The sequence below is a fragment of the Cervus elaphus genome, chromosome 10 (genome assembly GCF_910594005.1).
Source record: "Cervus elaphus chromosome 10, mCerEla1.1, whole genome shotgun sequence".
Taxonomy (NCBI): Eukaryota; Metazoa; Chordata; class Mammalia; order Artiodactyla; family Cervidae; genus Cervus; species Cervus elaphus.
In genome coordinates, this window is record NC_057824.1 from 31,057,927 (window position 1) to 31,085,318 (window position 27,392).

General features: G+C 49.0%; 1 protein-coding gene across 5 annotated transcripts in view; it reads right to left on the minus strand.

Moving 5' to 3' along the window:
- The window catches only part of SYT17 (synaptotagmin 17), an 82,926-nt gene extending 55,734 nt beyond the window's left edge, over positions 1-27,192 (minus strand). The window contains exons 1-6 of one of the 5 annotated variants that reach the window (XM_043914418.1): positions 27,090-27,157; positions 23,125-23,327; positions 22,956-22,978; positions 22,175-22,323; positions 15,824-15,972; positions 11,996-12,615 (exon numbers count right to left, since the gene is read on the minus strand). In XM_043914418.1, coding sequence (XP_043770353.1) covers positions 11,996-12,615; positions 15,824-15,972; positions 22,175-22,323; positions 22,956-22,978; positions 23,125-23,227 — 1,044 coding nt within the window. In that variant the 5' untranslated portion in view covers positions 23,228-23,327; positions 27,090-27,157. Of the gene's footprint in view, positions 1-11,995; positions 12,616-15,823; positions 15,973-22,174; positions 22,324-22,955; positions 22,979-23,124; positions 23,418-26,572; positions 27,004-27,089 lie in introns of those variants that run through there. The other 4 variants (XM_043914419.1, XM_043914421.1, XM_043914417.1 and 1 more) reach the window with 4 other exon arrangements.
- Between the last annotated feature and the right edge of the window lie 200 nt (positions 27,193-27,392).

Sequence of the window (27,392 nt, forward strand, 5' to 3'; positions counted from 1 at the left end):
TGAGTGATCACCAAATACAGTATGCGACCAGGGGAGGCAGGGGCATGCATGGCCCCCAAGCAGATTCCAGGCACTAGGCCCAATCAACACATGACTCTGGGTGCTTCAAATCATCACCATTTTTGCTATTAAAAGATGTGCTAAATTGGCTGGAGCATGGTTAAGACCAAAGTAAATTATATACTGAAACACCAGTTGGGTTCTACGGCCAACTCCTCACAGCTCAATCTCAACTGCTTCCCAACTTCTTCTCCCTCTTGTTTGGCCTCCTCCCTCCCCAGTTCCCTCTCCCAGCCTTCTGGTGCCTGAGTTCCTGGTCACTACCATCCAGTGCAATAATATGTGCCAGGTGCTTTGCCGGCCAGATCTTGGTTTATTAAGAGGCAACGTAGTAAAGTAGCTAAGAGCACAGCCTCTGAAGCTGAACCAGCATGGGCCCAAATCCCATTTCTGTGGCCTTGGGCATGTTACTTAATGCATGCCTCAGTTTCCACATCCATAAAATGGGATGACGATAATAGTGACTACAACAGAAGCTTTAGCACTGTGCCTAGCACATGGTGAGTGCTCTGGAAGTCAACTCGAATTACTCTTATCCTCACAATATGCCCCCAACTCCCCTCGCAGTAGAATTATCATCCCTAATTTACTGGTGAGAAGCAGGACCCAGGTTTACGCAGCTGGTAAATGGTGAAGCCAGGACTGTAACCAGGTCAGTCTAACTCAAAAGCTAGTACTCTTTACACAATGATATTTATTCAATTCAAAAAACACCCATCAAGTTCCTTCTAAAAAGTGACAAAGATACAAAAAATAAATCACAAAAGCTGATGTTACAGAGGATCTGGCTAAGCCTTTAGCTGTACATGGACAGAATGCAGTGGGGGGTGGGTGGACTTTGCCTGCTGACCACAGAGCTGGCTGCCTGGGCCCAAAGCTGGGGACCAGAGAGAGGCAATGACGGGGCAGCATCAGCTGGACCCAGTGCCTCCCTTTGGGATTTGTAAGAGGCAGAGACTGGGTCCAGCAGTTTTCAGAACCATCCCTCTTCCCCACCTCTATGAGCAGAGGAGAGACACTGGCCAATTGGGGAGGGCTGGTGAATGTCCCTGCCCACCCACTCAAAATGGAGAGAGATGGCTGCCTGGAGGGTCACTTGCAAAGGTCAGGTGCCTCCTCAAGGAGGATAGACCACAGCGTTTTTCTCCACAGGCATCTGCTTAGCCAGCAGTCTTGCTCACCAGCTTCACACCTTCCTGCCCAGGGCAAAGGAGAATGGAGAGGGAAGGGGGAACGAGGAAGACCCTACACTCGGAGCCCTCAACATGACAAGGTCAAGTGTGGTGATACTGTGGGTGCACCATGGCCTCCAGCCCTGACCAGCCCTCAGACTCTCTGCCTGAAGTCTCAGGATGCCAGGGACCTCTTGAGACTGAGTCCCCTCTAAAACTGAGTTCCTCTGCTGAGTTTATGATTAACCTCTCTATCCAAAACTTTACTTCCTTTCTTTTCCTGAGCCTGCTCCCCTCAAGACTGTGGGGTATCAAAGAAAAGGTACTGAAACCACACAGAAGACCCTGTGTCCTTGTCCTCTGAAGTCAAAGTCTCTTGCTTTAGTCTACCAGGCCTCCCCTGAGTCTCTAAAGACTGGCTCAGAAGTTGATATTAGGAAACTGAAGATGCAGAAACAAAGAATAGCTACTGGACTCAGAAACTGGTAACAATTTAGACTAAAAATCCACAGATCAAAAAACTCCCAATTCCCTGAAAGATATGTAACAGATAAAGACTTGACACATATTCCTAAGTTGTTTTTGTGGGAAGCAGACCTCTCCCCGCAATAGATGGAAAAAGCTGACTGCAAGAACATAGATCCTAGACTGGTTGAAACCAGAAGGCCTGATGATGCTTGAAACTTCACCTTAATGACAACCTATCTGAGAATCGTGCACAAGCTGATTATGTACCCTGAAGCCCCCTCCTTCACAACGCCTTTAAAACTCCTTCCCTGAAAGTCATTGGGAAGTTTGGGTCTATTGAACATGAGCTGCCCCTTCTCCTTGTTTGGTGTCCTGAAGTAAAGGCTGTACTTTCCTTCACCACAACCTGATGTTAGTAGGCTGGCTTTACTGCTTGAGGGCAAGTGGACCCTAGTTTGGTTCAATAACACACTCTGCTTGGGTATATGGGTTGCTGGAAGCATCCTTCAACCTGTGTCTGTTGGGCACTGGTGAACATACGCTCCATCACTCCCACCCCAGGGACAACCTATACCAAGAGCCCAAGGATCATGATCCAGATGCCCACAGTGGTAACTTGCCTGAAAACACTGGTTTTTTCTGACAAGACCCCTCAAATAAAATACTTGCACTTAAGATCTGGTCGCAGGGTCTACTTCTAGGGAACCCAACCTAGCCAACAGATGACTCTCGTAGTGGGTAGTGAGCCCCAGAGAAGGTAGCTGGGATTGGACCATCTGACCAGTGCCCACCTTCCAGGGCTGCCCTTCTAGAGAAGGGACCCCAACAGTAAGAGGCCATGGGAGACACTCCCATGGCTAGGAGTCTATCCACTGCCAGGACCTTCCAAACAGCTGACAAGTGTCTGCCATCAGGGCCAGCCTGCCAAGGTCCTTCAGTGGGGACATCGGTCTGAGAAGAGGCAACAATAACAAAGAGAAAACTGTGGCCATGGTTGCAAAGTAAGGCGACAGTCATGCTCCTCTGAAACCACAGTCCTTCTCACTTCAAGGCCTCCAAGGGCTGTGATGAGCCAGCCTCCACTGTGCATGAGGAGGGTGGGGTGAGGGGAGCCAGGCCCCTGAGAATCCTCCCTGGGACTTCTGGAACTTTGCAAAAGTACTGCCCAGCTGGCAGGAGGTAAAGCCGGGGCAACTCAGGGCCACTTTTGCACCCCCAGGGGAAGCGCCTTCCTGAGAAGAAAGACATCAAAGGGTGGCAGGCTGAGGAACATTCCAGCTGAGGGCTCCCAGGACAACCAGACCCCTCAGACTCAGTGGCAGCTGGAGCTCACACAACCAGACTTTCGTCTTTGGCGGAAGGAAGTTTGAGATGGCGTACTGTCAGTTGTAACCAAGATTTGGGGCCACATGAGAAAGTAAATTTATTTACTCCAGAGTCATGCAATTTTGCTTCTATTGCTCAACTGAAACAGAAGTCCCCACACTAGTATTTCTCTCGGTTACCAAATCAGACTGTCCTTCGGCCATTTCCAAAGATCCAATCAGTTTGGTGCCCCTAAGGACGGCCACCAGCTCACTCCTTAGACTCTGAAGACACTTAAGAGGTTCCAAGCAAACACAGAATTTCTTTAAGAAAGAAGCCAGATACATACTGAGATAAAAATCTGGGTATACTTATGAGGAATACAGTCTTATCACACTCAAGTTACACTTACCAAGTTAAGTCAGTTTTGAAAGTCCTCAGCCAGGATTTTCCCCTTAAATAGATTAATTTGTAGTGGTTATGCAAGTGGGCTTGGAGTCAGTCTCAGGATCAAGTACCTACTAAAGCTGTGTAATTTGGGGTAAGTTTCTCAATCTCCCCGAGGCCCAGGAAATGAAAGTGGAAGTCGCTCGGTCATGTCCGACTCTTGGTGACCCCATGGACTACAGAGTCCATGGAATTCTCCAGGCCAGGATACTGGAGTGGGTAGCCTTTCTCTTCTCCAGGGGATCTTCCCAACCCAGGGAACAAACCCAGGTCTCCTGCATCGCAGGTGGATTCTTTACCAGCTGAGCCATAAGGGAAGCCCTCCCGAGGCTCAGCGCCCCCATCTATAACATGCAGGTGCCAATGGCATCTATCTGGAGGGATAGCATAAGAGTCACACTGAGCCCAGGGTATGGCACATGGTGAGAACCAGAACACACTTATTGCTACCACCTCTGACTTTTCTAAGCTCCAATACTTTGGCCACCTAATGAAACTGATTTATTGGAAAAGATCCTGATGCTGGGAAAGATTGAAGGCAGGAGGAGAAAGGGACGACAGAGGATGAGATGGTTGGATGGCATCACCGACTTGATGGACATGAATTTGAGCAAGCTCTGGGAGTTGGTGATGGACAGAAAAGCCTGGCATGCTGCAGTTCATGGGGTCGCAAAGAGTCAGACACAACTGAGCGACTGAAATGAACTGAACTGAACTGAACGGAACTGACTTTTCTGCAGCAAAGGAAACACACACAGACTTCACTTCCAAGGCCACGGGGCTCTGAGTTATAGGCATCGAAGATCTAAGAGGCGTTCCTTTGGATAAAACAAGTCTCACATTAAAGTAGTTTTCAAAACATAAACACCCAGCGGCCAGGTGTGCAAATATGACTTTTCACTAAGCACATTTTCTTCTGGGCTCAAAGCAAACATTCTTCCTCAGCAGGCAATCTGGCTTCCTAATAAAAGATACCACACCCCACACGAGTCAGAATTATCTCCCAAGAATGTCTAAGAGCACGCCACCCTGAGCCTGCTCGAATGGCTCCATAAAATACAATGGTAACAGCAGCCAGACTGGCTCATTAAACCATCATAGCAGCTGACTAGCAAGACGACTTGTCAGACATGTCAGTCCAGCTCCAACAGCCAAACCCTTTCTGCCTTCCACCGGCCACCCAAGTGCTTCCCAGAATGAGGTCCGCAGTTCACCTGCATCAGAATCTCCCAGCACGTTCACTCAAGAGCAGGTTCACTCAAGTCAGGAAACTGGAATCTGGGAGCCCCAGGGCCACAGCTCCTGACTGATTCTGATTGCTTGTGAAGACAACAGTGGCATCCCCTGTTTGAAAATCCCTCCTCTGCTTGAAAGCCCTCAGTAACAGCACCCCTGAAGCTGGAGTGTAAAGTCTAAGGGCTGGTTCTGGGCATCAAAGACTTTGCCTTCAAACTGTCTCCCAAGTTGGCCACTTGCCTACTCCTCCCTCTGCCCAGGTCCAGCCAGCACCACCTCCCACCTGGAAGCCCGCAGCATATTACTCCTAACTGGTGCTCCCCAACATTTTCTTAGGAACTTTATCAAATACAGAGAAGCTGAAATAACTATACAATGGACCTATTTAAATACATCACCAAGACCCTAAAATGAACAGTTATTAATGTTAATTCTGCAACTAATATTTTAAAAGCATGCTGTAATTGCTTTACTGCATATCTATTGATCTTTTTGAGTTCATTTTAAAGTAAGTTGCAGGCACTAGTGCCCTGAACACTTCAGCAGGCATATCATTAACCAAAATGCAATGTTTATGGCTCTTTCATTTTCCAGATAAAATTTATATGCAATGAAGTGTGCAAACCTTAAGTGACGAGTTTGAAAGTGCATACACCTGTGTATCCAATGCCCTGTCACTCTGAGTCCAGAAATTCCCCTTTGGCTCCTTTCTAGTCAATCCCCTTCTCCAGTCACAACCACGGTTTGAATTTTTCACCATAGATTAATTTTGTGATTCTTGAACTTTCTATATATGCAACTTTATATATATGCAGTTCTTAAACTTTATATATATGCAAGTCATACTCTCTTGGGTCTGGCTTCTATTTTGCATAATGGTTGTCAGCAGGATGTTCTACTTAGCATAATGTTTGTGACATTCATCCGTGCTGTATGTATCAATACCTGTGTGTACCCTTTTTCCTTTATTGCCGAATAATGTTCCATTATACGAATAAACAATAAATTTGTTATCCCTTACTCTGTTGATGAGCACCTGGGCAATTTCTAGTTTGGGGCTATCACATGTAGAGTTTTTCTGAATATGCCTGTACAAGCTTTTGTGTAGATGTAACATTTTTATTTCTCTTTGGAGTGGTACTGCTGGTTCATGGGGTAGATTTCTGTTTAGTTTTACAAGCAACTACTAGAATTTCTTCCTAAGGGGTGATGTCACATGATGCGCCCACAACACTGTCTGGGAGTTCCAGTGGCTCCGCGTGCTCACCGACACTGGATGTTGTCAGTCTTTGTGATTTTCGTCATTCCGATAGGTGTGGTCTCACGAAGGTTTTAACAGGCATTTCTCTAACGGATAATGAAGTTGAGCACTTCTCCATGTGCTTTTAGATCATTTGCATGTGTCTTCTGTGAAACATCTGTTCAAAACTATTGCCCATTTAAAAACTGAATTTTGTCTTCTATTTATGAGTCATTGGAGTACTTTATATATTTTGCAAATAAGTATGGTGTCTCCCCCAGTGACAGTTCTCTCCAGGCAGCCTGGCTGGGTCACCCCTCCTTCTCAAAACACTCCAGGGCTTCTCACATCCACAGGAATAAAATCCAAGTCTTTACCTCAGCCTACAAGGTCGATGTGATGTGGCCTTTTTTCCCAGTTCAACCTCACCTCCTGCTGCTCTCCCCTCACTCACTCTCCAGCCTCACACCCTGCCTTTCTGTACTCGCTGTTTAAACGCGCTTCCCTGAACATCCCCCAGGCTCACTCCCTCAATCCTCCTGGCTTTCCGCTTAAATGCCATCTCCTCACCCACCTGGAACAGCTTCCCCACTCTCACCACCCGGCCACCCCTCTCCAGCCCCTAATCCTGCTTTACTTTCCTCTTGGCAGAGACAATGCCAAGAGGCATGATGTGTTAACTCATTCGCTCACTGCCCACCTCCATGCACTAGAACGTAAGCTCCCTGAGGTCAGCAGCTTTGCTTCACTTTTGCTGCAGAGAACCAGTCTAATGTCTTGGTTATGACACACCCTTTTTTAAGCCAAAGGGCCTCAGTTCTACTACTGAGCATGGACAAATCACTTAACTTTTCCCTGCCCTAAGGGGTTGAGAGAACTTGCTGAGGTCTGGGAGACCCACAGCCCATTTTCCCCTTCTGTAAAATGAACGCTTGTGAGATAAACAAGTGAGCATGTGTGGAACATTGCTTAGCTCATAGCAGACACTCATGAGTGTAGACTGAAATTAGTAGCCCCAGCCCCCAGAAAATGACAAGCAACCAACAAATACTCATTGACTAAATATATGGATGGTTTGTGTATGTACAATATTTTTACTGCATATTTATAATGTACAATCTATTTATAATTTTCCTTAATTTGAGGGGCTTTCACAGTCAGAAGTTGATTTCTCTTGAGAAGAGTTTACATCCCGAGAGATGCACTGCAAGGGAGGGGGGAGTAGGTACTGAGTCTCTACTTGACACGAACAAACCAAGATCCACGAGGTTACATGACGCCAGCCCCAGTGGAACTAGTGAAAGGGCTGGAACAAGAACTCTGGTTCCTCCTAATGCTCTGTGAGTTCCCAGCACGTCCACGGGGCCTCTGTTCTCTCCACCTCCCTCCTCCTTCCTTCCCCAAACAACACGATCTCTACAGAAATGAATATCCTTCATCCTGAATTTTTTTTCTGACTTAAAAAAACATTAAAGAAGTAACTATACATCCATGTTGAGAGGAGCATTAATCACAGTAACCAAAAGGTAGAAACAACCAAGCTTCCATCAATGGATGTATGAGCAAATAATATGTGATCTAGCCACACAGTGGAATACTACTCAGCCTTCAAAAGAAAGGAAATTCTGCCGCAGGTGACAACATGGATGAACCTTGCGAACATTATGCTAAGTGAAATAAACCAGCCTCAAACAGAAAACATTGTGTCATTCCACTTATAAGAAGTACTCAGAGTAGTCAAACAGAAAGTTGAGTGCTGGCTGCCGGGGGCTGGGGCCAGCGAGGTGTGGGGAGCTGCTGCTTAATGAAGACACAGCTTTATTTTGTGAGATGAAGAGAGTCTGGATGTGAATGGGGAGGACGATGTACGTGTATGTACTCAATACCACTGAACTGTACACTTAAAAATGGATAAGACGGTTAATTTCATGTTATGTTCGTTTTGTCACAATTATTAACAATTTTTAAAAAAATAGTTGAGACTACCTGGATTTCACCTCTAAATGGCCAAAGCATCAATTCACTTCAATCCACTCGGATGAGAGAATTTCTCTTGGCATCCAATATAACTTCATACCACATCAATCATCCCACATACTTCATATTCCTATGTCTTCATTTCCACAATCTTTTGAGCCAACCTTCTCAATGAGGCCCAATCTGCAGAAGTTCCATTAGCTGCTGATTTCCTGAATGCCAAGATCAAAGACACACTGATGTCTTGTGTTCAAAGGCACAAAACAGCTGAGACATTCTGCCATGAGCCAGAGGATGCCTACATGCTGGTCCTACAACCAGCAACCTATGTCCTCACGGGGCCTCCACAGTGGAGACTGTAGGACTAACAGATCCTAGGAGTCACTCTGACCCACAAACTGTGAAGTCAGGTTCAAACCGAGAAACTGCTTCCACCCCACACACAGCTGCATCCTCGGAGCACTTTGTTGAAGACAGACGCCCGCCTCCAGTGGAAATCAGCGGTGATGGCCATGTGACCGCCTGGGCGCACTGTGTGTGGATTTTAGTTTCTGTCTCCAATGCAGGCCTATTTTGCCTGATGTGGATTTTTGTTCAAAACCAGTATCTCCTTTTCCACATTTGGAATGAAAAGCAAAGCAGCTCCCTGGAGCTCTGCCCTGTGGCCTGACCCTGACCACTGTCTCTCCCTGGAAAACCCTCCTTCCCCAACAGGGAACAGCCCAGCTCCTGTCTCACCTTCTCATGGCAGACCCTGTTCTGTCCTCCACCCTCCACCCTCCCCTTCACCACATAGCCAGCTTTCTTACCCTCGGCACTATGGACCATCTGGGGCAGATCTTCTGTGTTGTGGGGTCTGTCTTGGGCATTGCAGGCTGTTTAGTAGCATTCCTAATCTCCACCCACCAGAACTATCCCATCCACCAAATCCCAAATTTTTCCCAGCACTGCCAAATGTCCTGGGACCAAAACCATCTCTGTTTAGAACCACTGTTTCAAAGAAACAGAGGTTTCAGGGAGGCCCAGGGCTGCCCAGCTGAAAATCAGATTTCCCAGTCTGGTCCCCGCCAAAGACCTGTGATCAGGGCTCGCTGGCTCCCTTGTCTAAAGGAAGAAATGCTGCAGTGAAGTCCAGGATCCAGAGTCCCCTCCCAACCACACACCAGGCAGAGGCTGAGCCTCGATGGGCGGTCACCCTCACCTAGACCACTTCACAGCCTGCCTTGCAGGGTTTTCTCCTGCATCCCCTTGTGGGTTGAATTCTGTCCCCCAAAGGTGACCTGACATCCCAGCCCCCAGGACCTCAGAATGTGACCTTCTTTCAAAACAGGGTTGCTGCAGATGTGATTAGATGAGGTCATCCTGGAGCAGGGTGGCCCCTAATCCAACATGACTGCTGTCCTTATAAGAAAAGACACAGAAACACACAGAAAGAAGGCCATGGGAGGAGGGAGGCAGAGCTCAGAGTGATGCAACTGTAATCCAAGACGGCCAACAACCACTAGAAGCTGGAAAGAGACAAGGAAGGATCCCCTCCAGGCTTCAGAGGAAGCACGGCCCCGCCAGAACCTTGATCTTGGACTCAGAACCTCCAAATTGTAAGACAATAAACTAAAGCTCTAAGCCACCCAATTTGTGGTGCTTTATCACAGCAACCCTAAGGAAACCAAGCCACCTCGAAATTCTATCTCAAGCTCTGCTTCTAGACACCCCAACAGACAGCTGACGTGCCCACTCAAAGAGCATATACTCCAGGGCAAGCTGGAGATGGGAGTCGAGACTCTCGCCTCGATTTCCACGAGCCTCTCATTACAAGAGAAGGAAGAAGAAGAAGGAAGGAAGGGAGGAAAGAGGGAGGGAGGGAAGAAGGAAATTCGCTCTGGGGATCCTTCCATCCTCAACTCATTCGGTAAATATTACTGAGCACCATCACCTGCTCATCACTGTTCCAGGAGCAGGGGAGAAAGAAGTGAACGAAACAGACAAAAGTCACTGCCCTCACGGGGTTCACCAACCAGCAGGCGAGACAGACCATGAAATACACAGTCTGTGGGATGGTAAGTGCCGCCATGGAGAAAAACAAAGCAGGAGAAGGGGACAGGGAGCACCCAGGCGGGGGTGAAGCGACGGATGCTCCCACAGTCCAGGCTCAGCTCAGGCAGAGAGCAGCACACCTGGGCTCCTTCTCTTTTCTGCCCCAGCCCTTCTGTGAGGTTTGGGCAGCCCACCTGGCCCCTGGGCCAGGATGGAGTCCACGCCCACCCCCGTGCCAGAATGGCAATCTTCAGAACCACCACTGGCTTTGACGTCCCTCCTCTGTCTCCTCCTCAACACTTCCTCTTGCTTCCTGGGATCACCTCCTAAATCAATGACCTGCATCCATACCCCCACCCTGGCCCCAGCTTTCAGGAGAACTGCAGCAGGGCAGGCGCACCAGAACTTTCCATTTCAGCCAAGATAACATTTTCAGCCAAGACCTAGAAGGGCCAACCTGTGGGCACATCCAGATCCTCCACCTCCAGGGCTCTGCCCTGACACAAAGAGTGGAATCTGGAATTTATTGTGTTTGGTGGGTCTTCCTTTGGCATCTGTGGATGTCAAGGGTCTCTGTACCCACCAGTGTCACAAGCCAGAAATACCAGGAAATGAACCTCCCCATCCCCCAGCCCTCGATCAGTGACTGACAGGAGGTGGTGTATTAATACCCCAGCTCCCTCGCCTCTTGGGAGGAAAGGCTCTTGGGCCTATGTCTGATACTGCCTCCTGGTTCCCCTAGCAGGTTTCTGCTCCAGTCACCACAGCAGTGGCTGGCCTGATATCTGCATCTTTTAAGTGACATTCCTACCTGCTCCTGGTATTTCCTCTGGTGTCACCTCCCTATTAAATGACTCCCTTGCCTGAGGGTACTAAGAGAGCGATAGCTTTGAAGATGTGTTTACACACACATACAGTGTAGCAGCCCCTCCAGTCCTCATGTTTAACACGTATATCCCAAATGTGATGCTGGATCATCAAATCCCTGGCCAGCAGAGCTCAGCTTTAGAAGCACCTTGGTGTATTCGATGCAAAGTAATCCCATTTGCATTACAAGGATCACTGTCTGTCACCGATGGTCTTGACCAGCCTCCAACTGGGTCTTCTTCCCCTGGACTCCCCCCCACATCTTTCCACCCACAGTGGGTGCACTGCTGTCCTCCAGCCCACAGAATGCCCCAGGAAGGGACCCTAAAAGCCCACTGGGGAGAGGGCTTGGTCCATGGGTAGCTCCCCAGGCAGCCCACTGCATGTCACTGGGCTGGAAGAGGGAAGGAAGCTAATCTTACAATTCACCTGAAAAACAACCATCCATCATCCCAGTCTTCAGGCCTCATCTTATTTTTCCCAGATCAATTTCTGAAAGTCAAAATGACAGATAGCTTCATACTCTGGACAATAATTCTCCTTAGTAAATAACCCAGCATCAATGACAAAAAGCTCCCAAGGCAGTGCTAGTTACCTGAATCTACATGTGATATAATTTCATAGAACTACACACACACATACACACACACACACACATGCAGGGACATGGACAGAGAGGATGCTGGTGAAGGGACTTCCCTGGTGGTCCAGTGGTTAGGTCTGCACTCCCAATGCAGGGGACCTGGGTTTGACCCTGGCCAGGGAACTAGATCCCACATGCCACAACTAAAGATCCTGCACGATGTAACAAAGATTCAAGATCTTGTATGCTGCAACTAACACCCAGTGCAGCCAAAGAAACATTAAAAAACATTAAGAAACATTAAAAAAAAAAAAAAAAAACTGGTGAAAATTGCATAAGGTCTAGTTTAGCTACCAACAGCAGTTTCTTGGTATCCAAGTGTACATGGATCATATGAGATTTACCATCCAGGAAGCTGGATGAAGAACACACAGGACCCCCTGTACTATTCCTGCAACTTCTTGGGAGTCAAAAAATTCTTTCAAAATCAAAAGTTTTTAAAATGCAAAAAAACACAAACAAAACTTAAATACTGAGATTAAAACTAATAATCATAATCGTTTTTTACAAAGCTCCCCCAGAAAACACTGCCAACCCACCCCTTACCTGAGAACTGGGAATCAGCGCCTTCCACCAGTGTCCGCCCTTCACCAGGTCGACCTCGCACAAAGGCACAGCCACCTTGCCGATGACGCAGTGGCGCGAGAACTTATCGAAGTCCAGCACGGTCAGGAGCAGGGTCCTCCTCTGAGCCTCCAGGAAGGGGATCTCGAAGGTGTAGCGCTCCTCGAACACGGGCTTCTGGGTCTTGCGTTTGACTCCGGTCTGCTTGGAGTTCTTCTGGTCCGGCAGGAGGCAGATCTTGACGTAGGGGTTGGAGTGCGCCATATCCTGGCGCGCGCCGTCGTGGGAGATGGGGGGCGGCAGGTCCCTGGCCTCGATCACCCGCACCGTCAGGTGGTTATGCAGCAGGTCGTATTGCGTGCTGAAGTGCAGCATGCCCAGCTGGTACTTGGACAGGATCTCCGCGTCCGTCAGGAAGTCCACGTCGTCACTGTTGGAATCCAGGGAGTACAGGCGGGGCTCGAACTTCCTGAAGTAGTCATCCGGCGTATAGGTCCGTCTGAGCACGGAGGGCTGGATGGGTTCCTTCTTGGCGCTGAGAACGCCAAACTCGATGGGCTTGATGTCGATCAGTGGGGAGCTGGGCCGTCTGGAGTCGAGACCTGCACGCCCAGCAGGAATAACAATTAACACCACCAAGTACTGGACTGGATCTGGGCCCATGCGTGAGATCAAGGACCATTTGTGGATTCTCACATTGTTTGCTCTGCTTCATAATGCTCTTTCCACATGCTCTCCACTCCTGGAAATCCTCTTATTTACTCTATGAGAGGAAGGGCAGCAGCACAAACATCCCCATCTCCACGGCAGCTAATTGCCAGGCACTGCTCTAAATGCCCCGCATACATGGAGAAGGGAATGGCTACCCACTCCAGTATTCTTGCCTGGAGAATTCCATGGACAGAGAAGCCTGGCAGGCCACAGTGCATGGGCTTGCAAAGAGCTGGACATTTGGGGGGGCTTCCCTGGTAGCTCAGATGGTAAAGAATCCGCCTGCAATGCAGGAGACCCAGGTTTGATCCCTGGGTTGGGAAGATCCCCTGGAGAAGGGAATAGCTACCCACTCCAGTATTCTTGCCCGGAGAATTCCACGGACAGAGAAGCCTGGCGGGCTACAGTCCATGAGATTGCAAAGAGTTGGACATAACTGAGTGACTGACACTTTCACACTCACAAGCTTCACAAGGTATTAGCCAGTGACTATTACCTTCACTTTACAGATGAGGAAACAGAAACTCTAAGTAACTCACCAAAGGGCACAAAACTAGCCGGAGGAGGAGCCAGGATTCGAGCCCCACCTCTCTGGCCCCAGAGTCTAATCATTCCCCCACACTGCCTCTACTTTCAAAGAGTGGGCTCTGGGGTCAGTGTCTGGATCAAATTCCAACCCAGCTACCTCCTCGTGAACCGCGTGAGTCCCTAGTAATGAGCCAAGTGCCTCCAGGCACATTTTATACACTCGGTTTTCCCATCTGTAACATGGAGCCAATCATAGCAACCACATCAAAGACGGTGCTGAAAACTCACTGAGCGATGCATGAAGAGGGCTCAGCACAGAACATGCATGTGGTGAGAGGCGCTGAATGGTAACTGTTACACGTCTTCAAGGATCACATTCACAGCTCATCACTTTCGGGGTGCCTCTCCCCTCCCCATTAAGCAAAAGAGTTCACCACTCCCAGGTTCATTGTTGCCATCTTTGCTCATCTCTCTATTCTAGCAATAACCTCATGGCATTCTTTTCTCTTTTAAAGCACTTAATTGAGGTATGACTGACACACAAAAATTGTCCATATTCAAACTACACAACTTGATGACTTGGGTGATAAGTATGCACCCGTGAATCCATCGCCACAACCTATGCCATCAACTGTCCATCACTTTCAAAAGCTTCCTCCTGCCTTCGTTATTTACCTACTTTTGTGTGTTTGTTAAGAACATAAGATCTACTCTCTTAGCAAATGTTTGAGTACTCCACATAGTACTGTTAATTTTACACACTCTGCTGCAATGGATTTCTAGAACTTACTCATCTGGCATAAGTGAAACCAACACCTGCCTGGTTCGGGCTCCCCCAGTAACCATGTCCTACTCTATAGATGCTCAGGAGTCTGACTATGAGATTCCTCATGTTGGGAAAATTACATAGTATTTGTTCTTTCATGGCATCTTGTTGACTGCCCAAGTACCTGCCTGTTGGCTAAAACCATGAGCCTTTGCAGTGCCTAGCTGCACTCTGATAACTGTGTGCTAAATGCGGTCATCTCTGTATAGAGCTGGAAGTAACATTTAGGAATCATCTAGACCAGCGCTATCCAAGAGAAAATAAAACGTGAACCAGCTACAGACATACAAGCCCACAGTTCAGTTAAGTCACTCAGTTGTGCCTGACTCTTTGTGACCCCAAGGCCTGCAACATGCCAGGCTTCCCTGTCCATCACCAACTCCCCAAGCGTGCTCAAACTCATGTCCATCGAAGCCCACAAAGGTAACTTAAAATTTTCTTGTAGCCACAATTATGTAAAAGTACAAAGAAGCAGATGAAATTAATTTTTATATTTTATTTAAACCAATATATCCAAAATATAATCATTTCAACATGTAATCAATATAAAAACATTTTAGTGAGACATTCTAAACTCTTTTTTCATACTGGCTGCAAAATCCAGTGGGTATGTAACACGTACAGTGCATCTCAATTCAGCTACATGCCTGTGGTGGCCACTGTATTGGACAGCAGTCTGCAAAGGGCAGACAGGCCCTCTTATTCTACAGATGAAAAGACGGAGGCTACAGAAGCCAGACTATTTCACTATTTCAAGCTCTTGAAATCTACTTCTTTCTTCTTCCCCATCCACTCCCAGAAAAGATCAGAGATCTCAATCATTTCCAGCTGAGTGGATTAGTTTCATGAATTTAAGCCTTTTCCCTCTGCTAAGTGAATTTCAGACATCAGCTGCATGAGACAGAGGAGACACACTTGGCTAGTGACAAGAGGCTGGGAGACTCTAGGCTTTACCCCCCTTTCTCTTCCCCACCCAAATCATGCCCTCTGGTCTATACCCAGGCTATAGCATGTGTGTGTGCAGAGCGGCCCACTCTAGAGTGGGCCAAGGGCCAAATTCAACCCAGAGATACATTCTGTTTGGGTTTAAAAGTAAGGAAGTTTCATACAAAAACCCAGACTGCCAGTTTCTCTTTAGAAAGGTCAGGCAATACAATCCCTCATGGCTACCGCTGAGCAGCTGCTCCCCTTCAATAAGACACTGGCTTCCCAATTGGCCCCAGTCCCCACCCTGCCCTAGTGCCAGGCCAAGAGTCGGCTGCCATTTGTCACTCACTAGGGTGATATTTATCTTCCGCCAGCCCTTGGCACTCAGCCACTGACACAATCCACCTGGCCCCTCAAGTCACTTGAATTTGCAGGCCCTGCTGTGTAACATGGTAACTAACACTTGCCTTTCGGGGTCTGAAATGATATATGCTGACAACGTCATCAACTGAGCCAATTCAATGAAACTTGTGATCAGTATAAACAAAAATCAGTCAAAATGATTGCTTCTGCCTGGTCTGTCACACTGCCATTCCCTCTCTGTCATCCTGTCTCCTGGACTGTCACACCATACTCCACTCCCTCACCAGAGGTGACCCTGTCCTTCATGTCTCTCGCTGGGGGTGCTGTTGAGCATCTGGGAATGCCAGCTCTTTCCCTTTGTCCTGGGGACCCAGACAACACGGTTGTACTTCATGGACCCCGAGGGGCAGCTGACTTGAGCCAGGACCCCCGACAGTCAGAGCAGAGAGGCTTACTTGAAATCCTCCGGGTCAGGCTGTATGTAGACTTAGACGTGTCTGAGGACGAGCATCTCCGATCTGGGGAGTTGGTCCGTGGGGTCAGCGGGACGTCACTGGCTGTGTGCACAGAATCCCCGTCCTTGTCACTGCTCCGGCTGGCCAACCTGTAGGAGGGAAGAGGTCTCAGTGACTGTCAGAGAATCCCCAGGGGCTGGCACCTCTGTCCCGTGGGGGCAGATCAAGGACAAAATTGCTCTCAGGCCCAGTCTATGCAACTCGGAATAATGCAAATTTGAAATAAATTCTCGATAGCCCTTAATTCTCAATAATGTCTTGCTTTTTGCACAAAATGTGATGTGAAATAAATGAATATATTTCCCAATTAGAACAATCTGCCAAGAATTTGCATAATTTCAAAACCGAGGCTGGGGTGGGGGAAGGGATATGTAAACTTATTCAGGATATTGCCACACGTGCACCACCTTATTAAACCAAGATCAGTTCAGTTCAGTTGCTCAGTCATGTCTGACTCTTTGCGACCCCGTGGACTGTAGCACACCAGGCCTCCTTGTCCATCACCAACTCCCAGAGTTTACTCAAACCCATGTCCATTGAGTTGGTGATGCCATCAAGATGGGACCTGTCAGTCTTCAGTCTGGAAGGAACCACGTGGGTGTTTAAATGCATTAGAACTTCTGCAAGTAGTTTTGGGTAAGAATTGCCCTGTTATTTCAATAGTCACCATGTCTATAACATCTTTAAAAGATATCCTGTAACAATGTCACTCAAAGGTTCTTGGGACTTTCCTGGTGGTCTAGCAGCTAAGACTCTGTGCTACAAAATGGCTCTGAGAATCAATGATTTAAGAACAACAGTTCAATGCGTAGAAACACCAGTAAAATAGCAGCAACCACAACTCAATATTCTCCCAATAAAGATTAGAAATGCTGAAAAAATAGAAAGCACACTGTTTGTGGGTTGGGGTACAAGGTAGTACTTAAGGGCTGGCTCAAGGCAAGTCCCTCTCTTTCCCTCCATCTCCCCATCTGTAAAATGGGACTAATAATAGTACCTGCCTTACATGGTTACTTTGAAGATCGAGCTAACATATATAAAATGATTAGAACAGTGTTTGGTATGTTCTAGGTAGGTGCTCAATACATTTTAGCTGATGTTAGCAATATTATAGCAGAGGTGGCTTTAAGATCCCCCAAAACTCACACAGCTAGTGAGGATGCTGGGAGTGGGGGTAAGGGGAGGGGAGAGAGCTGGCAAAGTGGCCGTGAGATTGATGCTGCTGATAATAAGCCTCTCAGCCATCACAGCCATAGACCAATACTTTCCAAGACTGCATCCCCCAAGTTGACATTTAAACCTGTGGAGAAACCAATCTTGAAAAATGCAACTTTCAAGTTCTGTGAGGTCAGACGCATCCTGTGCATGACATGAAACGGATCTGATGTTCTTCCAAAACTAGGGTCACAGCTGGGACAAGCAGGCACGTTACGGGGGCAATGCCCCGTGCCTGCCACTCCTGGTCAAGAATAGGAGGACATAGCAGATGAAACGAGAGGCCGGCGGGGGGATGGAAGGGAGACGGGATCACACTAGATCAATCTGTCTCCCCCAAAAAGGAAAGCAGCTGCATCTCCCCAGGAAGGCGGCCCCCACTGGGGCCCTCCACCTGCATGGCCTGTTTCCTGGCTGTCACACCTCGTGGCGGCCGCTGCCTCCAGCTGCGAACTCCCATCAGTCTTCAAGGGTCAGCTTGAATGCCATCGCTTCCTGAAGCCTTGGCTGCCTCCTCTCAGACAGAGTACCGGCGTATACCTGGGCCACCCCTGCCTCCTCTGCCACCACCAAGCCTCCACGCCCCCTGTCCCTTCTACCTGGATGGGGCTCATCCTGCCCCATCACCTGTCTCGTTCCTCCTTATCATTCAGATCTCAGCTGCAGCAGCACCTCCTCAGAGAGGACCCACCCATCCAGTCGCCTCCTCCCAGCCTGTCAGCCCTTACCCCTGCACCCTTTCCCCCCATCCAGCACATGCCTCTTTCCCAGTGTGGCCTGCCTGCTTCTCCTCTGCATCTGACACTAAGCCAGAGGCCCATGCGGGCAGAGGGAGGCAGTGTCTTCTTCATTCACCACTGCCCTCTTTGCACGGCACCTGGCATGTGTTGGGTGCTCTGATTTATTTTTTCAGTGAATGAATGAATACACATTTCTGGTGGCTGTTATCTGACTTATCTTGTGTCACAATCACTTGAGTGCACGACTTGTCACCCCTCCCATAACAGGCTACAAATTTTAATGTTGGCATCTGATTTATTAAGATCAAAGGTAGCAGCTATTGAGGCCCTACTATGTGCCAGGCACTGTGCTAAATGCTCTGTATGAACCATCGTTTCAGACTTGAAGCAATCCAGGAGTTAGTTGTTATGAACCACTCCTACCCCTTTTACAGACAGGGAATCGGAGCCCTGGCCAGGTAGCGGGAAGGAAGGAGAACAGATCTGCAACACCAGATTGCAGAACCCCAGTGGAGTCCAGCAGTACCAGACTCCGGACCACATGCCCCACACTGCCGAGCTGGGCATCCCCTAGGAGGCCTGAAAGAACCTTGCACATAGTAGGTACCCAACACATGCTTCTTGGACAAAGAAATAAGCTAATTCACTCTTCAGTGGGGGTCTTTCTGGCACGGCCACAGAAGGAGCCAATCGGGTGGTACCATGTGGTGAGCTGGTTTTCCTGACTCTCATCAGCCCAGTCCAGCCCAGGAAAGCTGCGAGACAGACCCACGTGACAAAAGCATATGTGACGATTAATGGTGTGTCCTCTCCGATCACACAGGCAAAGACCCAGCTCATCCGCCACATGCCACCCCACAGAGAGGCCCATTCTGTGGCTCCTGGCTCAAACGGCACAGTAGGAATGGTACTGCAAAGCTTGTACACTTGACATTTCTGCTCCCTGCCTGTTTGATAACATGCAACTGCCCGCTTGGTAAATAAATCTGGGGAAAGCACAAGCTGTAAATTCTCTTTCTGGAGGATTTAACCTGCCTCCTCTTTACAGATTTCTCTTAACATTTGGTATGATGTTGACTATCAAAAATGTCCTCAGCGCGATCTAAGATTCAAGGAAGACCTGGGTCATCTTGAGAAGCACACAGGTCATGTACAGCTGTTCAGACGGTACACTGCACAAGTCTAGGTGGTCTTGTTCATAATGACCACCATGTGAAGGGCGCCCCCTGAAGCTATGTGGTGAGTTGGCTGCTGGAAGTTTCCAGCTCACTTCTTTGCTTGTAGCATAACCAAAACAAGTGCCTTCCCTGAGAATGCCAAAGAACCCCCTGCTTGCACAAAGGGTCAGCGACCTGAGCAAAACGCAACTGTCCCCCAGCTTCATGGCCACACATCTCTAACACTCAACATCTGAGGCAAACAGGCTGTGATTTTCAATGTCTACCAGGGGTCTCCTCTGGTTCAGAAGAAAATCCAAGTTCCTTAATCTGGTATTTGAGATCCCACACAACCTGAACTTACAGGCTCATTACTCTTCCAAGACGCAGTGTCCCATTTGTGGTGTTTGTCTACCCTGTATCCAGTCGCAACCTCCAAATTGTTGATTACTCAGGTCAGCAAACTTGAGGCCCACTGCCTGATTTTGTAGAAGTGTTATTGGAGCATAGCCACACCCATTCACTAGTGAATTGCCTACGGTTGCTTTCACACTACAAGAATGGAAGTGAGTGGCTGCAATAAAAACTAGTCCATGAGGCTAAAATATTTACTCTCTGGCCCTTTATAGGAGAAGTCTGCCAACTCCTGTTCGACTAGCTTAGTTCATGTGTTTCAGGTGGAATAACCCTTTCCCTGGTTTCAGGTCAGGAAACCCAGACATTATCCCAGCACTTTTTCCTCCAGGCAAGTGACTGGATCAAGTGATTGACATGTGACCCAAACCAGAGCAATGAGAGCCTTTCCTGATATTTTGCTGCTGTCAAACATAAAGCAAAGAAAAAAGGAGGCTTAAGAATGAGGCCAATACAGAAGAAACAGAAAGAAAGAGAGCAAGCACATACACGCACACCCATGACATCATTTGAGCCCCTGGATCCAGTTATGCCTGAAGCCATTTTCCCAGACTTTTTCCATAACAAAATTCTATGCAGAACTGTCATATGTGTGTGCAGGATGTGAATACACAACTAATTTATTTACCTGCTTTATCTCCTATACTGAAGTGAAAGAAAGTGAAAGTCACTCTGTTGTGTCCGACTCTTTGTGATCCCATGGACTGTACAGTCTGTGGAATTCTCCAGGCCAGCATACTGGAGTGGGTAGCTGTTCCCTTCTCCAGGGGATCTTCCCAACCCAGGGATCCAACACAGGTCTCCCACACTGCATGTGGATTCTTTACCAGCTGAGCCACAAGGGAAGTCCAAGAATACTGGAGTGGGTAACCCATCCCTTCTCCAGCAGATCTTCCTAACCTAGGAATCCAACTGGGATCTCCTGCATTGCAGGTGGATTCTTTACCAGCTGAGCTACCAGGGAAGCGCTTATCTTCTATACCAGATATTAAATCCCCTGAGCATGGGAATAGGACTCCATCTAGTCTTATGCCTCCCACAGTGCCTGCTACATAGGGCAACCTCAAGAAATAACTTGGCAAAAAATAACTTAACAAAAAAACCAAGCTTAACTTTTCAACAGCATAATTGACACTTTCAGGACTCAATTTCTGCCTTCAGGTTAATCAGCTGGTTGATAACTATTTTTTGGAATGAAAAAGAAACCAGATAATAGCCATGCCATCACAGAACTGGAATTCTTCTGAGCATGGCTTTAAAGACATCAGATGGGCTGAGCCAACCTCCATCACTAGAAAATGGGAACAATCCCATCATTAATGAGCTGGTTTCACCAAACATCTCAACTCTATGCGCAACTGCAGGGTTCAGGCTACAATCTGTGAGTCAGGGAAGGTTCCTCCACATAGTCTTTACATCAATTTAAAGAATCTCTCAATAACTAATAATGACAGAAACAAATACTTACTACTGTGCTAAGCATGTTACATGCATATGTCACTATTATTAATAGTAACCTTATAAAATAAGTTCTATTACTTCCCCTACTTTACAGATGAGGAAACCCAGACCAAAATAGGGTAAAAAGAATCACTTATGTTTATGACTGCCAACAAGGTATTTTTCCATAAACTAATTCATGCAATCATCACAACTCTATAAGATAAATACTATTCTTTTTATCATCCCCATTTGACAGATAGGAAATCAAGGCACAGAGAGATGAAGCAACTTGCCTGAGGTCACAGAACCGGAAAAAATTAGGAGAAGTAGGATTTGAACTCACAGATTGTGACCCAGAGCCATTCTGCTATGAAAATATTTGATACTTGCTTCTCAAAAAACAATCAGAGGATTGAGGCATGACCCCCAAGGAAAGATGGGGTACCAGGGGCTTCTGGAATCTTAGCCCAAGGGTTTATCTGAGCCAGCACAGGATCCCCACTGAGGCTCCAGCTGTGGGCCCTCACACTGTCTTCCTACCTCCCTGGGCTTCCTTCTCTACATCATGGGAAGCTGCACTGGACAATTCCCAGGCCCCAGCCCTCTAGATTCAACCCAGACTCTCTGGCCACGCTCTTCTCCCAGCCACAGAGAGGTGGCCCAGACACGTGGCTAAAAAGCTTCAAAACTGCATTCCCAAAATATCTGAGCCACTGGCAGATGGAGATGTTGTATGCAGGCGCGGGAGGAGAACGAATTGGAAATAAAATGAAAGATGCCAGAGAGAGCATAAACAGCGTTGGAGGACACGATGGAGCCTGGAGGTGTGTTCTGCTTCCCTGTTTCTGAAGTTCTTGCTCAGATCAGCAAAGAGGCACTTGCTTGTTCATGTCATCCACACCAAATACTCACTGAGTGTCTAGCATGGGCCAGGCACTAGGATGGTTCATCATACTGACTTGGATGGAAAACCTTTAGGATCTGGACATCCCTTGAAGAATAGAGATGCTCACAGATTTCTTTTTCCACTTGGAACGACACTCAACAGGATTAAAAGTGCCCACATGCTTAGCATCACACAGTTCGTATCTCAGAAGGCCGGTTGTGAAAACCAGCAGCACTGAAGCCCCACCCCCAGCTGGTCTCACCAGCTTGCCAAACGCAATGAGGCACAGAGTGCATCTCATCAGCGACTAAGAGGTCAATGGAAACTCAGCCTTTCCCCTCTCCATACCCCTAAGTTGTCCCAGACCCCTCACAGAAACAGAGGAAAGAAAGGTCTTAAGGTGGCTTTCCAGGAAGTTCAAAGCAGGTTCACTTACAGCCAGGGTGGAGTCTGGGCAGGAAAAGGTCCCAGAATCTCAACTTCATCCTCACTCGACTGGCAACAGCTGGACTCATAGCACTTCTGACAGCAATGCCGGCAAGTCCATCTGCAGAGCAGGAGGTCGGAGATTCTAGAAAGGAAGCCCTGAGCCCATGGGGGGAGGTGGGCAGAGGAGAGATGGGAAGGGGAGGAAGAAGAGGAAAAACACCCACAATTACAAGCAGCCGATCCCTGATGAGAAATAACGACATCCAGGAGGTCTGTCTCCACGGCTGATCTCTTAGAACAAAATGTTTTCCATTCCTATTTACCAACTGCAGGTACAAAGATGGCAAACACCAACCGGCTCGAGCCGTTAATAGCAAGCAAAACGTTTGCAGGTATTTTCCTTTGTATGTGAACGTCTTTCCTGACATGTGGGTGGTTTATTCAATATCATGAGGGCTATGCAATATGTTCGCAAAACACAATGATTATTACTCTGTCTTCTTGAAAGCAAAGCACAAATATTTTTTTAAGATAATTTCATTACATTAAAGTAAACAGAGATAATCAAATGGAATAAGTAGAGGGTGGGAAGGGAAACCTAGTCTCATTAACTAGCATCTTTTCACCGGGATCTCCCTTCCCTAGAATGGCATCGAAACCGAGCTATTATCAACATCTGGTTGTTGTTTAATATTCAGCATCCCCACAGCCCCACAAAAGGCTCGAAAATGAAAAGCAAGCATTTCTTGATTAGAAGCCAGACCAAACAAATCACCGAATTCACTCACCTCATTTAAAGGTTCCAACTGCCCTTTTAGAGATCCACATGAAGCCAAGGGGCACAGGGGGCGAGGGGTGACAGAGAGAGAGAGACAAGACCAGTTTAGCAATACTCCTGCAACTCAAAAAAAGAAAAAAACAAACAAAAACAACCAAGCCCTGCTTCTTTCCACTTACCATCCTGGGAAGGGAGCTGACCTCCTAACAAGGTGCTGCTACCTTCAGGGCTGCTGGTAGCCTCCTGGCTAACCAACACCGAATAAATGGGAAACTTTAGCATTTCGATTTGATTTGCACCGTATGCTGTTATGAATCAGAGCGGGTGGATAGATAGTCATGCTATCCAATGCAGCCACACTTCAGGAGAGGAGCAAACCTTCCTATACAGAAATAGCCATGAAGCCAACCCAGAAGGACATGATTAGCTAACTTGCAAGCAGGCACAGCATAGATGTCTCTTGGCTCCCCCACCCTCCCAGAGGCCCTACCTTCCAATTCTGGTCCAATGGTGGGGAGCTTCATATGACCACCCACAAATAGAGGGAGCGGAAAAGAAAGCCATAGTCTAGTTCCCGGGAAGAAGGGAGGGGCTCCCTTCCATCTTCAGCCCCACCCCCACCCCAGCCTCTTCTAACCAGTTCCCAAGGCACAGGCTCCCCCCACCCCCTTTCTGGGAAGGGTCTTCACAGTTTTCCAAAAGGCCAAGTAAACCAGATAGGTTAGGCGGAGTCTCCCATGGAACTCAGAACTTTGAATCAAGAGGGAGAAAGCTAATCATCTTTCTCAATTCTTTTGCAAGGTGAAGAAGGTCTTAATTTGGTATCACTGTATGTAACATCTTTCTAACAGTTGCAAATCCCACCCCTGCCTTCCTTTTTAAACAGACAGCAGACCCCAGCTCAGAGCCTTGCAGACAGACTAGCTAGCTAGAATCCAAGAATGTGGCATTATTCTCATTGTATTTTTCCTATTGCATTCAGTTTCTATCAGGTGACCCTGGTTTTCTATTATGGTAGTGACATGATGTTTCCTTTTCATGTTAAAGTTAAAATAAAGCACAAGTCCATTTATAGAAAAGAAATTAAGTAAATAACATCACAGGTAGTACATAGCTCGTGAAAAACTCAAAATCCTTGAAGTGATAAGGGATTTACTGCAGTTTGGGGGAAAAAAGTCTTGGACACCAATCACAAGGGACGAGAGAGGCCCTAGTCCTGGCCTCGCCAGTGGCCAGTCACGTGACTCAGGCAAGTTGGGAGTCTGAGCCTCAGTCCTCTTTCCTTTAATGAAAGGGCTAAGCTAGGACACTATGGAAAGGCTCTGTGCTGCCTAGATTCTGCATGCTTTCTGTGGCTTATGAGAACCAGGCGGTTTGTCAAGTCCAGTTGGATCCTTCCAGGCACCGGGGACTGTCCTGGCCGACAGAGTGGTGAGGCGAAGAAAGCAGTAAACAGCTATGCCCTCACGGGGCTTGCATGAGAAAGTACTTTAACATGCTTATGGTAAAGTGCAGGGATAAAGGGGTGCTTTTTTCACAATGATCCAGGCTCACAGGAAGGCATTTCCTGAGTATATAGTGATCAAAAGAGAAGCATTTCTTAAACCATGATGAGCAGAGGCAAGGCTACCTTAGGGGTCCCGCCTAGGAACAACCATGCAGCTTTCACAAGGCCCATGTGCAAGGTGAGTGTTAGGGGGCAGAGAAACCAAGCAAGATGAAGAGGAAAGGGGAGATGCGCTGAGGCTCCCAAGCGTGCTGAGTCTTTGGGACTCCGGCTCAAGTGTTTGACCCAATGGAGGAGAACTGATTCAAGCCAGAAAAAAAAAAAAAAAAAAAAAGAGGAGGAAGGAAAGCCCAGATATTCTAGAACAGGGGGTGCAAGCTATGACTCAAAGACCAAATTCAGCCTGCAGCCTGTTTTTCTATGGCCCTCCAGCTAGGAAGGGTTTGTACATTTTTTAATTGGTTGAAAAAACTTTCGAGATGAATACTTCTTGACTTGCACAAAGTATATGAAATTCAGTTTCAGTGTCCACAAATAAAGTTTTATTTACACATAGCCATGCCCATTCATTTACTGGTGTCTCTGTGTAGTGTCATAATCAAGAGGTGAAGTGTGACATAGACCCCTCAGCCCTCGAAGAAAGAAAATATTTACTATATTTTATAGTAAATATAGTAAAATATTTACTATATAGGCCTTTACAGAAAAAGTTAAACACCTTGTTCTAGGAGAAAAGTCAACATCACCAGGCTATCCTCATACCAGATGCTTAACAAATCCCTCACCAATCCCCATCCCACCCCCCTGTAGGCCTCACCACTACCTCTTAGCCCCTGGGTGGCCTTGGGCAAGGCACTTCATTACTGGGTGCCGAAGACAGGCATTAAGAACCGTAGAAGCCCGTTCTAACATGGTTCATGCCTCAGTGCGCAGTCCCTGATGGGCAGGGACCATGCCGCCTTCTCAGCTGTGTTCCCGGTGCCCACACGTATTACATGTCACCCAAGTGTTCCGGGAATGTGTTCAGTGGCCACTCCCCCCAACAACATCCCCACAGTAGGTGATCAGTAAATGTGACCTTCATTGAACTTGAAAAGATGACCTAATGATTCCATGAAAGGGAAGTCAATGGAGCGAATCTGAGCCAGGAGAGGGATGGGGCGGCTATGGGCAGATGGCAGGGCAGAGTTCCTGGCAGGTGGAAAAGTCTAAGGACAGGATGAGGGGGTGTGTGAGCCAAAGGGGGAGGAGGGACCAGAAGCCCCTCCAGTGGTGGGCGAGGGCAGAAGCCAGCCCAGAGGCACCCTGAATGTAGGAGCCCGTTGGTATCACTGCCAGGGGCAACGGAGCCAGTACCAGAAGCAAGCAGCTCAACGGGTCTGACCGCATGACCTTGGCGCTGCCCAGTCGCCGCTTCCCCCCTCATACTGAGGAGACAGGTCTCTTAGTCAAGCATGCCCTCCCCAAGAAAAGGTGCCTGGAAATTATTTCAGCCTAAGGATTCTTGCGGGGTGTCCCCAAGATGAAGCGGCGGGGTGGGGGGGGGTCCACAACTCCCAAGGCAATGGCCCAAAGTAATCGGCTGCCCCCCAACACGACCAGCGCGCCTCCGGGGTGCCCCCCACCCCTCAGCACCCAGTGCCCGGGAGAGACGATGTCCTTGTCCCTCCCGGCCGGAACAGCTGCCTCCGGCTCGCTCCGCCGGCCAATTAGCCGGAGTCGTCACCAAGGCAACGGCGGCTGGCGGGCCGGGCGGCAGGCGCGCCCCGGGCCGCCCTCCCAGCGGCCCCTCCCCTGGGGTGGGGTGCCCGAGGGACGGGGTGGGGGGAGGGGGGAAGAAAAGTCCGCCCCACCCCCATTCCTTCCCCAGGAGGCGAGGGCGCTCGTGCGGAGTCCACTTGGGGCCCTTCATCCCAGGGTGTGGGGGGGTCCCCAGCCTCTTCTCCTGGGGCGCACCCCCGCTGCTGCACAGGTTGCCTTGCGCTCGGGCACCCTTTTTCTCGAGGCAAGTTTGTGGCAGCCCAGCCGTGTGCCCTCCCTTCCGCGCGCTCACAGTCGGAGGGGGCGCGGCACCCCCCTCACCCCACATCGCGGACCTGGCCCCCCGGCCTCAGCCCTACCTGGATGTACGCCATTTTCGCCCGCACGCACTCACTCCGGCCCGGGCATGGCGCCGCCACGGCCACTTTGCCCTCGCCAACCGGAGAGAGGGGAGAAAGCAAAGGGGGAAAGGAAGAAAAAGGCAGCCGGGTGGCCCCAGACGTGACTGGCGTGGCTGATGAGCGGCGCCCGCCCCTCCGCCGGCCGCCCCGTCCTTGCCTTCCCCTGCGTTCCGGCTCCGGGAGTCGGGGCCGCCTCCCAGGTTGGGAGAGCTCGGGCGCCCAGGGCCCCCGCCTCGGCCTCCCTCGCCGTCCCGCGCTCCCCCCGAGGCGCTCCCCAGGCGGGATTAAGGCCGGGCCGCCTGGGGAGGGAGCCCGGGGCAGCCGCGGGGACTGCAGCGACCCCAGCGCAGGCGGGGCCGGAGACGCTGGGGCCCGGGAGCGCCAGAGGCGGGGGAGGGGACCGGGACGGGCAAGGAGGTGGGAGGGGGCGGTGCGCGGGTCAGCCCATCCGGTCGGCACCGGGGCTGGCACCTACCGAGAGCAGGGCCCCCGGGGCGGCCGTGAAGCTGAAAGGGCACGGTCCAGCCCGCCGCAGAGTCTGGAGCCGGGAGGGTCCTCCCCATCCAGCCCTTTCCTAGACCGGGATGGAAAAACTTTATTCCCGCCCCACCCGACGCGCCTAGAACTGTTGCGGTGAGGAACGCAGAGGCCAAGCGAATGGAAGCCTCAAGTTAAGATGGGGCCTTGGGCGCCCCGAGGGAGATGCACTGGCGAGGACGGCAGGGGCGCGCGGAGAGACCGGAGCGCCCCTTTACCCTAAACCTGCTCGACTTGCGCC